This window comes from Biomphalaria glabrata, chromosome 16 (assembly GCF_947242115.1).
Source record: "Biomphalaria glabrata chromosome 16, xgBioGlab47.1, whole genome shotgun sequence".
In the NCBI taxonomy this organism is placed as follows: Eukaryota; Metazoa; Mollusca; class Gastropoda; family Planorbidae; genus Biomphalaria; species Biomphalaria glabrata.
This window is the reverse complement of record NC_074726.1, coordinates 2,193,624-2,206,306: the sequence shown is the minus strand read 5'-3', so window position 1 is coordinate 2,206,306 and position 12,683 is coordinate 2,193,624. Positions and strand designations below refer to the sequence as shown.

At 41.1% G+C, this 12,683-nt stretch overlaps 1 protein-coding gene across 2 annotated transcripts in view; it reads right to left on the bottom strand.

Moving 5' to 3' along the window:
• LOC106061033 (uncharacterized) overlaps positions 1 to 12,683 on the bottom strand; it is a 71,973-nt gene that overhangs the window by 12,918 nt on the left and 46,372 nt on the right. For both annotated transcript variants that reach the window (XM_056014499.1, XM_056014500.1), the window contains exons 27-31: positions 12,034 to 12,285; positions 9,301 to 9,495; positions 7,003 to 7,914; positions 3,045 to 3,278; positions 577 to 663 (exon numbers count right to left, since the gene is read on the bottom strand). In XM_056014499.1, the coding sequence (XP_055870474.1) occupies positions 577 to 663; positions 3,045 to 3,278; positions 7,003 to 7,914; positions 9,301 to 9,495; positions 12,034 to 12,285 (1,680 nt within the window). The remainder of the gene's footprint in view (positions 1 to 576; positions 664 to 3,044; positions 3,279 to 7,002; positions 7,915 to 9,300; positions 9,496 to 12,033; positions 12,286 to 12,683) is intronic.

Below are 12,683 nucleotides of genomic sequence, written 5' to 3'. Positions count from 1 at the left end.
AACATCAGAATTGTAATTCCATTTTTTATGCACCCATTGTAAAAACAGCTCAGCACTTTAAGGGTTAAATAGGGTAAGTTTTGACTTAGAGACAATGACCCGACTAGTACAAACTAGACTGTGGTTTTATGGAAGATTAGCATAATGTAAACAAAATACTTCTGATGGCTTTAGAGAGAGGCAGTTTTTACAGATTTAGCTTGACGTCATTCCAAAGTTCCCTTCGTTATTATTCAACGTCCTGTTCGACATTGACTATCAGCGTCGACTATCTTATATTATCTTATATTGTTGGCATCCCGCCTGTGTTATTTGATTTCGTTATTTGAGTGTCACATCCGTTTGATTTACCTGCATAAGACACAGCCCGGAAGCGCCTGACAATACACAGAATAGACCAAATAAAAGCAAGCTATTTATACTTTTTCGACCAAAGATTAAAATTTCTAATTATTGTACATCTTTCAAAATTCTATGACCCCTTTTTTTTCCCCAGGATAATAAGACCTTGCGTTTGTCCCCGCTTGCATCGCCCCCCCCCCCCCAATCGCGTCCACTCGTAGCTGACCAACTCACCATATAGTACTGCAGCTCCGCGAGCTCATGACTACTGTAGGGACCTCTGTGACCGAACAAGCCGAGTGCACGGGTGCTGGCCTTGACCTGAAACAGAAAGAAATAGAAAGGCAAGTACGCCTCTTTGGCCAGGTAGTGGTAGAAGTGGACATAGGGCCTAGCACAATGCTACTCACAGCGCTAGTTCTGTGAATGTAAATGTGTAGTGCTGAAACAACGAAGGGTGCAGACATATTTCATATATAAAGCCATCGAATGCTAAATAAGAATATGATAAAATAGCATTTACCCACCGGCAACGCCCGTAGATTTGGTCCCAGGCTTTATTTATTATTTTTCCATGGACCGCCTCTCTTTTTTTTTCTTTAACTTAGAACGTTGGTAAGTTCGTATTCATTCAAGTATCACGCCCACCCTCCCCCATCTCCACTTTGAGAAAAACTCTTATTTACACTATCATATAATACTTTGGCCTTACCCCCCTTATCTTCTTATCTTTTACACCTTCAATAAAACTTATGGGTACCAGACATTAGTTTGGGAAAAGTAAAGGGGGGGGGGGGTCGTTGTGTTGCCCACAAGACACCTTCGTTAACCGTTGGGCCACAGAAACAGATGATATTTACAGCATCTGCCCAAAAGGCTGCATGGTCTGAGAGGGGAACTTTACTTTTTAGCGATAGCCTTTTTGGCCAGTGTATTCTAGTCCTGGCTACGTTTAATTGATATAGCGGACATTGCTGACCATGGCACGTGGACCAGTTGATTCGACTACTGCGTGTATCAGCTAGATAGTACCAACCGAAAAATTTACTGAACCACCTTTCTGATCAGTATTGTTTTGACGGTTTGCAGTTGCTACCCAAAGGTCAAATATCACAAGTTCCCCCACCCCCCATCCCAGTGCCGCACCAACCAAAATAAACCCAGCCTAGATGAAAAATCTTAAAAGAGCCGACAGAAAAAAAAAAAGGTCTGACATTTATTAGACAAGTGTTTCCCAATATTTGTTTCCTTAACGGAACATTTCGCTCATTCGGAGTATTTAGCGGAACACTTCGCTCATTTTTTCAGAGAGATCAATTCACGTGGTGGCCTACTAGTTAATTATTGCAGTAGTTCGTGGAACACCTATTAAGGCCTCGCGGAACACAGTTTGAGGAACACTGTAATAGAGAAACAATAGTTCTACATCTTTCAATACAACTATCGGACTAATAAACACACTATATATGGCAGGACCGGCTTTAGGCATAAAGTAAATAAATAAATTCTAGCTTTTTATATAGCGCTACTTCAAGCTTATAGAATTCTCAGGGCGTTATGGTTCTATCTCATTTGTGGACCGGGGTGGGAGAGGGGGTCTCTTTTTCCGCGCCACCTTAAGGCGCTCAGAAAACACAACTCTGCTGGAGCCGGGTGTCAAACCTCGAGCTCCCTTCATAGGTAGCCAAGCCAAGCCACGTTTAAGCGTACTTAGCCTATATACCACGAAACCCCAAAATAGGCAGCCGCCTAGGGTCTCTAATAGTTAGGGTCCTCGGACTGGACTTCAAACACTTTTTAGGAGAAATAGCGAAACTTGTGCCCAATGTTATTGTGGGAGTAGTAACTAGGTTTTAAATAAATTGTGTAATTTCACTTTTTCGCTGTTTATCTTGTATTTTTCTATTTCATTTAGGGGCCATCAAATTTACCTCGACTACGGTCTCAAATTATCTAATGCCTGTCATGTATATGAAAGTTTGTTCGGCGATTAGTTAGCACTGCACGCTGTAACGTAACTACAAGTGTCAAACTGAGTATTTAAACAAGAAATAAATAGATAATGAATAGAATATAAAACAACTAAGTAAACGTAATTTAAGTTTCCCTTTCAGGATGTATGTGTAATCGTCATCAGTTTCTGTGGCCAACGGTTAACGAGGGTGTCGTGTGGCCAGTACAAAGACCAACCATCGTTACTTTTCCTAACTAATGCCAAGTACCCATTTAAAATCCTAGTCTTCGCCGAGATTCGAACCCAGGACCTCAGATACGGAAGCTAGGCGCTAAACCACTTAAACGCCGCGCCATCTTCCCCCGAGTCTCGTCAATTTGTAAAGGATTGTTACAATAGTTTACAAAACAGAAGGCGGTCAGACGTTGTGGCAACATCATTAAACACTGGTTAACTGTTTCTTTTTGTAACAGATGAGCTTAACCTAATCTGCCCCATAAATTTCACTTAAGGTTTTAAAAAGATTTTAAAAAACAGTTTTATTCTTTTTGATTAAATACAATGTAAAGAGATTACCAACGATTACTGATTGCTTTTAAACAATAAAATTCGCTTATGTTATTTTCTTCAAATTTAATGTCCTCTTAAACGTTTTCACTTTGGAGTAACCTGATGCGGGCCGCACCCTTGAACCTCTCCCAGCCCACCCTAGTGACGCCAATGCACCGATCTTCAGCTTCGCACTTACATCGTCGGAAATGGAGCCAGAGTAGCGTGTCCCGAAATAGGTATCAATGTAGTCGCTCGTGAAGGTTATGTCATGGGAGTCCGCGGCCTCTGTGGTCAGGAGAGTCTGCGAAAAGGTTTTGCTTCTGGCTGCGTGGATCTTGTTTTCAATGCTGCTGGGTTGCTGCTCAAAGCTGGCAGACGTACTGTCCTTGTCCTCCTCACGACGGACTCGAGTCCTCTCAAATACTCCAGACTAAAAATACAACACATATATTCCTGAAATTGCACTGACTGGTGGATTGATCGAAACTTCAAAAGCCCTCTTAAACTATCAAATGTATTAATTAGTTGTGATCACAACAAATTTCCGTAAGGATTAATAAAGCAGTCTTAGTCTTAGTCTTAGTCTTAGTCTTAGTCTTAGTCTTAGTCTTAGTTTTAGTCTTAGTCTTAGTCTTAGTCTTAGTCTTAGTCTTAGTCTTAGTCTTAGTGTTAGTCTTAGTGTTAGTCTTAGTCTTAGTCTTAGTCTTAGTCTTAGTCTTAGTCTTAGTCTTAGTCTTAGTCTTAGTCTTAGTCTTAGTCTTAGTCTTAGTCTTAGTCTTAGTTTTAGTCTTAGTCTTAGTCTTAGTCTTAGTTTTAGTCTTAGTCTTAGTTTTAGTCTTAGTCTTAGTCTTAGTTTTAGTCTTAGTCTTAGTCTTAGTCTTAGTCTTATTAGTTTTAGTCTTAGTCTTAGTCTTATTCGCATGGATTTTCGTATACTTGTTTCTTTGACTACTTATGTGCTCACTAAGACAACGGTTTCGGCAGAAACGTAGCCTGAACGCTTCATCTTGCCGAGAAAAAAAAACCTAACCATTCTATTAAACCTTAATAATAATTATTACTTTTATAGATTTTATACGATCTTAGATTCTATATGGTCCAATCTGAACTGTGGACCATTGGGAGGAGGGGGTATATGAGAAGGTCTTTAGGCGATCAGTAAGCACAACTCGGGTGTCGAACCTCTAGCTCCCTTCATTGGTAGCCAAACAAACAAAGTTCAAACGTACTTATCCTCTCGACCTCGCTTCCAACCTTTATTGTTGGTTGTTTGTTTTTTTCTCAATATTTCCCCCAAAAAGGCTGCAGTCTATATCGTCCAATCTCTATGGGCATATTTCTATGACCCAATCTCTATTATCGTCCAACATGGGCGTAGCCAGGGGGGGGGTTTTGGGGTTCAAACCCCCCCCGAAATGAAATTCCCCCCCCCCTTGGGGGGGGGGGATCGGAATTTAGTGAATGATTTTTTGCTTTGATTTTGTTTATTTTAGGTGAGATTTTAATACTAAACCATCAATTGCCCTAGCACAACCAATGGGGTTTTGAGTTTAAAACCCCTTACCAGGGGGTTTTGAGTTTAAAAACCCCTACCAGGGGGGTTCGAGTTTAAAAACCCCTACCAGGGGTTTTGAGTTTAAAACCCCCTACTAGGGGTTTTGAGTTTTAAACCCCTACTTGGGGTTTTTGCAGTTAACCCCCCCCCCCCCCCCCTCACTTCAGCGGGGTTTGAAGGTCAAAAATTCCTCTTAAATAATAAAACCAAAAAAAAATTATACACTCAAAATGTTTTGAGTGTAGTCAAAGGGGTTTTGAGTTTAAACTCCCCTCCAGTGGAGTTTGAAGCTAAAAAGTACCTCTTCAATATAAATAAAAGCAAATTACTCACACTAAAATCTATGAATACACTCAAAGGGGTTTTGAGTTTAAACCCCCCGCCAGGGGGGTTTGAGGCTAAAAAATACATCTTCAGTGTAAGAAAAAAAGCAAATTACGCACTCAAAATGCTATGAGCGTTGCCAAAAGGGGTTTTGAGTTTAAACCTCCATTCAGAGGGGTTTAATGCTAAAAATACCTCTTCAATATAAAAAAAAAAGCAAATTACACACTAAAATTATTTTAGCGTAGCCAATCCAATCGGGAGTTTTGAGTTTAAACCCCTCTTCTACAGATGGCGTTTGTTTAAAGTTTAAAACCCCTCCAGAAGGTTTTGAGTTTAAGATCCCCCTACAGAGCATTTTGAGGTGGAAAACCCCCAACAGATGATTTTGACTATAAAACTTCTCTTTTCGATATAAAATCTAAAGCAAAGTACAGTCACTTAATTCCAAGAGCGTATTCAAGAGTGGTTACACATTTTTACCAGTGGCAGGGCTCCCATAATAAACTGCAGTGAATAGTCATCTGCCGAAATTGAAAAACACTAAATGTGGCTCAACAAAGATGGCTGAGACAGATTTTAGGAGTCAGTTATAGAGATCGGGTTTAAATCAAGGAAATCCTATGCCGAACTGGGAGTCGACCCTTTATTAAGATTGTGAGAGAGCGACGCATGAGGTTTGCGGGACATGTTCTCCGACAAATGAATTACGCATAAGAAGAGTTGCAATGATATCCTAGTACAACTTGACGCCACTCATTCATTGAGGTCCTCAAGGCAGGTGGGAAGAGGCTTCAGATATTACCAATGACAGATTTTTATGGAAACAGCTTGACGTCAAATGCTCCGAACGGCGCGGTAGGGTCTAAGTCAGTAAGAATAGCACATTAGGTTTTTGAAATAAACTTTTTAATAGCAGGAAAATGCAATGTAGATACCTCAGAATATGCATTTTGTTGGCTTTCAATACCAGAAATATTGCTTGGCGGCGGGGCTTCGCCCCGCGCTAGCGCTCCCCAGACCCCATTGCTAGTAATGGCAGGGAATCTACAATTTTATTGAAACAGCTTGACGGCAAATGCGCCAAACGGCGCGGTAGGGTCTAAGTCAGTAAGAATAGCACATTAGGTTTTTGAAATAAAACTTTTTAATAGCAGGAAAATGCACTGTAGATACCTCAGAATATGCATTTTGTTGGCTTTCAATATCAGAAATAGTGCTTGGCGGCGGGGCTTCGCCCCGCGCTGGGGGAGCGGTAGGAACTCCCCCAGACCCCCTTGCTAGTATTGACGAGGAATCTACAATTTTCCACTAACTCATGGAAGAATCTATTCCAGGGTACAATAAACGTCTTCCGAAAGAATGAAGGGTCAGAATGCAATAAAGATTATGTAGGCACACACACACACGGGGGGGAAGTCGGGGGGGGGGGGGGGGAGAAAAAAATCCCCCCCCAAACCCCCCCCGAAAAAAAATCCTGGCTACGCCCATGTCGTCCAATCTCTTTGGCTAATTTTATGGTCCAATCTCTATCGTCTTACTCATAGGCCAACTAGGCCGCAGCCTAGGGCCGCAGATATATATAGTTGGAGCCCACAGGTTTTAAATAAATTGCGATATTTTATTTGGTCGCCGTTTATTTTATCTTTTATTTTATTATTTTATTAGGAGCCACCACATTTACGTCGCCTGGGGCCTCAGATTTTCTAAGGCCGTCGTTGCTAACACAGGTGTCCCTAAATTCAAGAGTTAATGGGGGGACGTATCAGGAAAGGCACCAGATCAATATTGAAAATACGGGCACTAAGGCCCTGTTTCTTGCAAGTAATCTTTCCTTCTCTGAAATCAAAGTTTATTTACCTCAGGTTCAATCTCACCCTCAAAATGTATCATTTCGTCATTTTATTGTCTTCAAATCCCTGAGAGTACGATTTCTGATTTCTTTAAGAGAAAATCAAATACTTCTATTCAAAGACAAGCACAATTATTAGTTTAGATCAACTTCCCTCAAGAGGACTAATTTATCTTATACCGCCTTATCGGTCAAGCACTATTTCTTTCCCTTTTTCCATACCAAATAATTAATTATAACTAATTAGTTAATTTTCTTTTTACATTCTGGTTTTGTCAGGTAAAAGAAACAATAGTACGAAATTTCAGCTTGATCCGAGATTTGGTGTCGAAGTAATAACGTGTATAAACATTTTACCAGACAGACAGACAGACAGAGTTGATTTAAGCTTGTAAAAGAAAAAAGAGACAATACAGAACTGACCTGATAGGTGGAGACGTTATCTCTTGATTTCGCTTGCATTTTACGCGCCAATTCTGCCTGAAGCTTCGCCTCCCTTGAGTCTAATATGGGAACATTGTTGGCGAAGATCTGTGTCTCCTTAGCAACGATAGCTTGGACTCCGGCTGAATCTTTATCAGTCTTTTTCATATCTATGGCTTGGTAGCCAGAAATATCTACGGCTCCTTTTGAGCTGATGCGATGCAATGCATCTGCCCTTACAAAAGCTTCTTTAGAGTCAACCGAATGCAGTTCTCCTATTCTATCTACCGACTCTTTAGAATCTATAGTTCTTAGTTTGACTCTTTCGGATGATTCTACGGAGTGAAGGGGCTCAAATTTGTCCGTTCTAGGCAGAGCAGTCACTTGATCCAAAGTCTCAAACGTTTGTTCTCGTGATGGAGATACTTGGCTGTCTGATAAATGAACCAGGCCATGGATGCTTCTTGTGTCTAAGGATGTCGCCGAGAAATGACTTTCGGATTTTTGGACAACTTGCTGAGCGTCTCGAGAGTCATGAACAGGGCCAGCGAGAAGAGACTCTTTTCGTTTGAGAGTCTGGAACCTGTCCTCCCTGCTTGCCCTCTCTGATTTATCGATAGCCTCTAAGCTGTCCTCTGTCTGCCTCATTCCCAGGCTATCCATGGGCTTAAAGGTCTTCTCTTTTGTCTTTGTCTCGGCGGGATCAATGGAAATAAAGTGCGACTCTTTGAACGTGGCTTCAGCTTGGCTGATGAAGGGCATGCCTTTCTCTTTGGATTTGTCTTGCGCAGTCTTGCGAGGCTGAATCCTCTTCGTGTCTCTCTTTGGCTCTCCCTCCACCTCCTGATCTTCATCTTCATTCTCTTCCTCTTCTTCGGGTTGCTCAATTCCGACTTCGACGGTTACCTTGGCCTAGACATTACGATAGAATATTGTTTTATAAACAAAGGTAATACCAAAAAAATGTCAATAATTTAAATAATAACAAGCAAAAAAAAAAAAAAAAAAAAAAGCGAATGTAAGAGAAAGAACTCAGCACGGACAAATATATATATATCTCAATAATTTAGGACTTATTTCTCTTTTTTATCCAAAAAAAAAATAATTAAAATAACTTGCAACTTCATCTGAGACTGGTTATGAAGTTATGGGAGAAATAACTGCACAATTATCTAAAGGGGCAGAACCTTTCATATTCAGCCATATCTGTAAATACTGAAGAATTAGTTTTAATTCTTTGTATAAAAAAAATAATTATCAGTATATTAAATGATTAATCGGTTGCTTTTTTATTCTTTCATGTCTTGTCGGGTTCAAAACCTAGTGAAGACTGGGATTTTTTATTTTGGGATCTTTTGGCGCCTCTCAGTCCGCCCAGCTCTAATGGGTACCTGACATTAGTTGGGTAAAAGTAAAGGCGGTTTGTCGTTGTACAGACTACATCACAATCTCGTAAACCATAGGCCACAGAAAGAGATGACCTTTACATCATCTGCCCTATAGACCTTAAGGCCTGAAAGGGGAACTCTTTTGATGTGAAAGGCTTTAAAAGTCAACTCTGAGAAGAAAATTTGAGCCAATGCCTCATGCTTAGCTTGCAGTACGCACTGCTACCTTCTGGCAGAACTTGAAATTCAGCAGTTTCCAAACTGTATTATTTATATGTCGCTGCCTTAGACCTAACAACTGAGTGGAGTAATGCGTAAGACTACTTTGTGGGTACTATATGACACAAGATCAGTGTTTTCAGTGTTATGATTATTTCCTATTCGTTTAGGGATGCGGCGGTCTTCCATTCTGCAGACGTGTCCTGCCCATCGCAGCTGGGACTGCATCAGGATTGTGTGGGTGCTTTGCTGACCCGTTATTCGAAGGACCTCAGTATCCCTAAACGACTCCTGAATGGCCAATTAAGGGAAGGAAAGCGCTCGCAAGGCGGACAAGAAAACGCTTCAAGGACACCCTCAAAGCTTCTCTCAAGGCGTTCAGCATTCACACAGCCACCTGGGAGACAGATTCAAAGGACAGAGTATCATGGCCTCGCGCTGTGAAAACTGGCGCACAGGTTGCTGAGGAAAAGAGAACAGCGCTGGCAGAAAGAAAAGCGCCAGAGAAGAAAAGCAAGGCCCACGACACTAGCTCCAGCTGGAATAACCTGCCCAGTGTGCAGCCAAACATTCCGGGCTCACATAGGTCTCACCTGCCTCATGAGGAGGCACAAAACCCCAGTGCAAAGCCTTCAGCCCCCTGGATGACAAAATTGGTCATTATCGAACTACATATTTACCTATTACCTACCCGAGTCAATTCTTCATCGCTGCTGATTGCGGACACTCTTTTCTGTTCGATCTGTATTTTATCAACATCTGGTTGACGAATTAACTCTTTGCTGCCTACAATATGAAACAGTTCTGGCTCTGACTCCGCCTCCTGATCCTTCTCTTCTTCACACCGTTCGTCGTCGACTTTGTCTATTTTCCCAATTACTTTGGCCTAGAGATTAGCATAAACATTGATTTTAGACAGAGTTAATAAAATAATGTTAATAACAATAATTCAATAATAATAATATTAATAATAATAATTAAAAAAATAACAATATACCCCATTGCTATATCAACCGAGGGGATAATGACAACTGACATCACAAATGCCTTCAAGGCCCTTAACATCCCTAAGAAGATTCTCGTTGCCTGTCAGAGGGCGGGACTGCTACAGACCTGCCACATCACCAGAAAACTCTTTGTGAAAACTGTTAAACGGACTAGGATACATTTTCTTTCATTCTAACGAAACTCGACCCTGACAGCGCCAGAGAATAAATACTCGTTCGTTTCTAGCATAACAATAATATTAAAATGATGAACAAGAATACTTGAGATTCCTTTTACTAGTCAGATTGAAGTAAAATATATGAATTTCCCCTATCAGACCATAAGATCTCTGAGGCTACTGATGTAAAGCTCATTAGTTTATTTGTCCCACGTTAGATGAGGGAGTCGTTTGACCAGCACAATGACCAATGGCTATTACTTTCCCCAACTATTTTCATGTCTCCATCAGAGAACTTTGGACTCAGGGACGTCCTGAGAATCCCGAAATTAAAACTTCCTAGTCTACAAAGAGATTCGAACCCGATACCCTAGGCTGGAAGGTTTATCACTCAACCACCACACCCCTATCAAGAGGGTGGCAGAACTAAATTCCAATCTAACCTAGCAGAAAATAAAATTTCTTGTTTTAATTATTTAAAAATGAAAGTACTGAATGAATACTGTGCTGAGGATACTCGCGTTGTTAGATCCAAACAGAACGTCATAGTCGACTTACTACTATGGGGAGTCAACAAACAGGAACAGGATAGTCGACTTACTACTATGGGGAGTCAACAAACAGGAACGTGATAGTCGACTTACAACTATGGGGAGTCAACAAACAGGAACATGATAGTCGACTTACTACTATGGGGAGTCAACAAACAGGAACGTGATAGTCGACTTACAACTATGGGGAGTCAACAAACAGGAACGTGATAGTCGACTTACAACTATGGGGAGTCAACAAACAGGAACGTGATAGTCGACTTACAACTATGGGGAGTCAACAAACAGGAACGTGATAGTCGACTTACAACTATGGGGAGTCAACAAACAGGAACGTGATAGTCGACTTACTACTATGGGGAGTCAACAAACAGGAACAGGATAGTCGACTTACTACTATGGGGAGTCAACAAACAGGAACGTGATAGTCGACTTACAACTATGGGGAGTCAACAAACAGGAACATGATAGTCGACTTACTACTATGGGGAGTCAACAAACAGGAACGTGATAGTCGACTTACTACTATGGGGAGTCAACAAACAGGAACATGATAGTCGACTTGCAACTATGGGGAGTCAACAAACAGGAACATGATAGTCGACTTACTACTATGGGGAGTCAACAAACAGGAACGTGATAGTCGACTTACTACTATGGGGAGTCAACAAACAGGAACAGGATAGTCGACTTACTACTATGGGGAGTCAACAAACTAGAAAAACATTTTCAAAAATACAAAAAAAGCTTATATTAACTCTAATTGTGTATTAGTTCGGATCTGTTATGTAATTATACCCACGGCCGATCTAAGCATAATGCATCTGTGCGATTAGAGATATATGTACCCATTGTTTTCAATGAGATTGTCGCTTTCTCAATACACTATGATCCTGTTACATGATTGGACGGTCTGAGACCGGAAGAGGAAAGAAAGATAACCTGTGATTGTTTACATGATCATTTTTTAAAGCATAAAATGGGTTCAAGAGTCCCTCAAGGGGAATAACTAAACTTATACCACATCAGCTTAACCCTAGACTGAGTGTGGGAAAAATATTGTGTACGAAGTTTTTGACAGACAGACAGACAGGGTGAGCTGATATAAGCTTTGTAAAAAGGTCTGCATGAGTAATATAGGGGAAAAAAAGATCAGTATCCACTTTTTCATGATATCGTTCTAGTACGTACATAAATCGGGAGGCACGGTGGTTGAGTGCTAAATTGCTTGGCTTCCGAACCGGGGGGGTCCCAGGTTCAAATCCTGAAAATTGGGATTTTTTAATTTCGGGATCTTCAGGCGCCCTTGATTCCACCAAGCTCTAATGATTACCCATGCCACGTATGCGGCTGGCTTTTTTTAAAGCGAGGATTGGACTTTACGGTCACTTTCGAATTACATGGGATATGAGAAATGTGCTCATCTTCGATCACGAAGGAGGAGCTATATCATAGGTACCCGACATTAGTATGGCAAAAGTAAAGGTGGCTGGTCATTGTGCTGGCCACATGACACCCTCGTTAACCGTAGGCAACAGAAAAAGATGACCTTTATATCATTTGCCACAAGGTCTGAATGGGGAACTTTACTTTTTTTTTACTTACAGGAATCACTGCCTCCTTGGTGACTATTGAGGTCGACCTTTATATCATTTACTCTGTAGACCACAAGTTATGAATGGGGGAACTTTACTTTTTTTTTACTTACAGGAATTACTGCCTCCTTGGTGACTATTGAGGTCAACCTTTTGTCTTTTGGCTTTTCTTTGAAGGTCCTCATAGGCTGCATCTTTTCCGCCCTTCTCCTAGACTCCTTTTTGTCAATAGACTGAAGCACCTCAGGATGTCGCATTAAACCTCGGAAGTCGACTATTTTGAACGTCTCCGGCTCGGGCTCCTCCTCCTCATCGTCCTCGGCCTGCTCAGCTCCCGCACGGTCTATTTTACCAATAACTTGGGCCTTGAGATGACCATAACAAAAATTAATTAGAACTATGTTAATTAAATAATATATAATTTAAAAAAATAAAAATATTAACAATTATGATCAGGTGATGAAAAATAATACCAAATATTCGTGTAACTAGCCAGATGTTAATAAATGAGGCGCATTGGCTGAGCGGTAAAGCGCTTGGCTTTTGAATCGGGGGTCCCTGGTTTGAATCCGGGTGAAGACTGGGGATTTTTAATTTTCCGAATTTTTGGGCGCCTCTGAGTCCACCCAGCTCTAATGGGTACCTGATATTAGTTGGGGAAAAGTAAAGGCGGTTGGTCGTTGTACTGGCCACATGACACCCTCGTTAACCGAAGGCCACAGAAACGATGACCTTTACATCATCTGCCCTACATATGCACAAG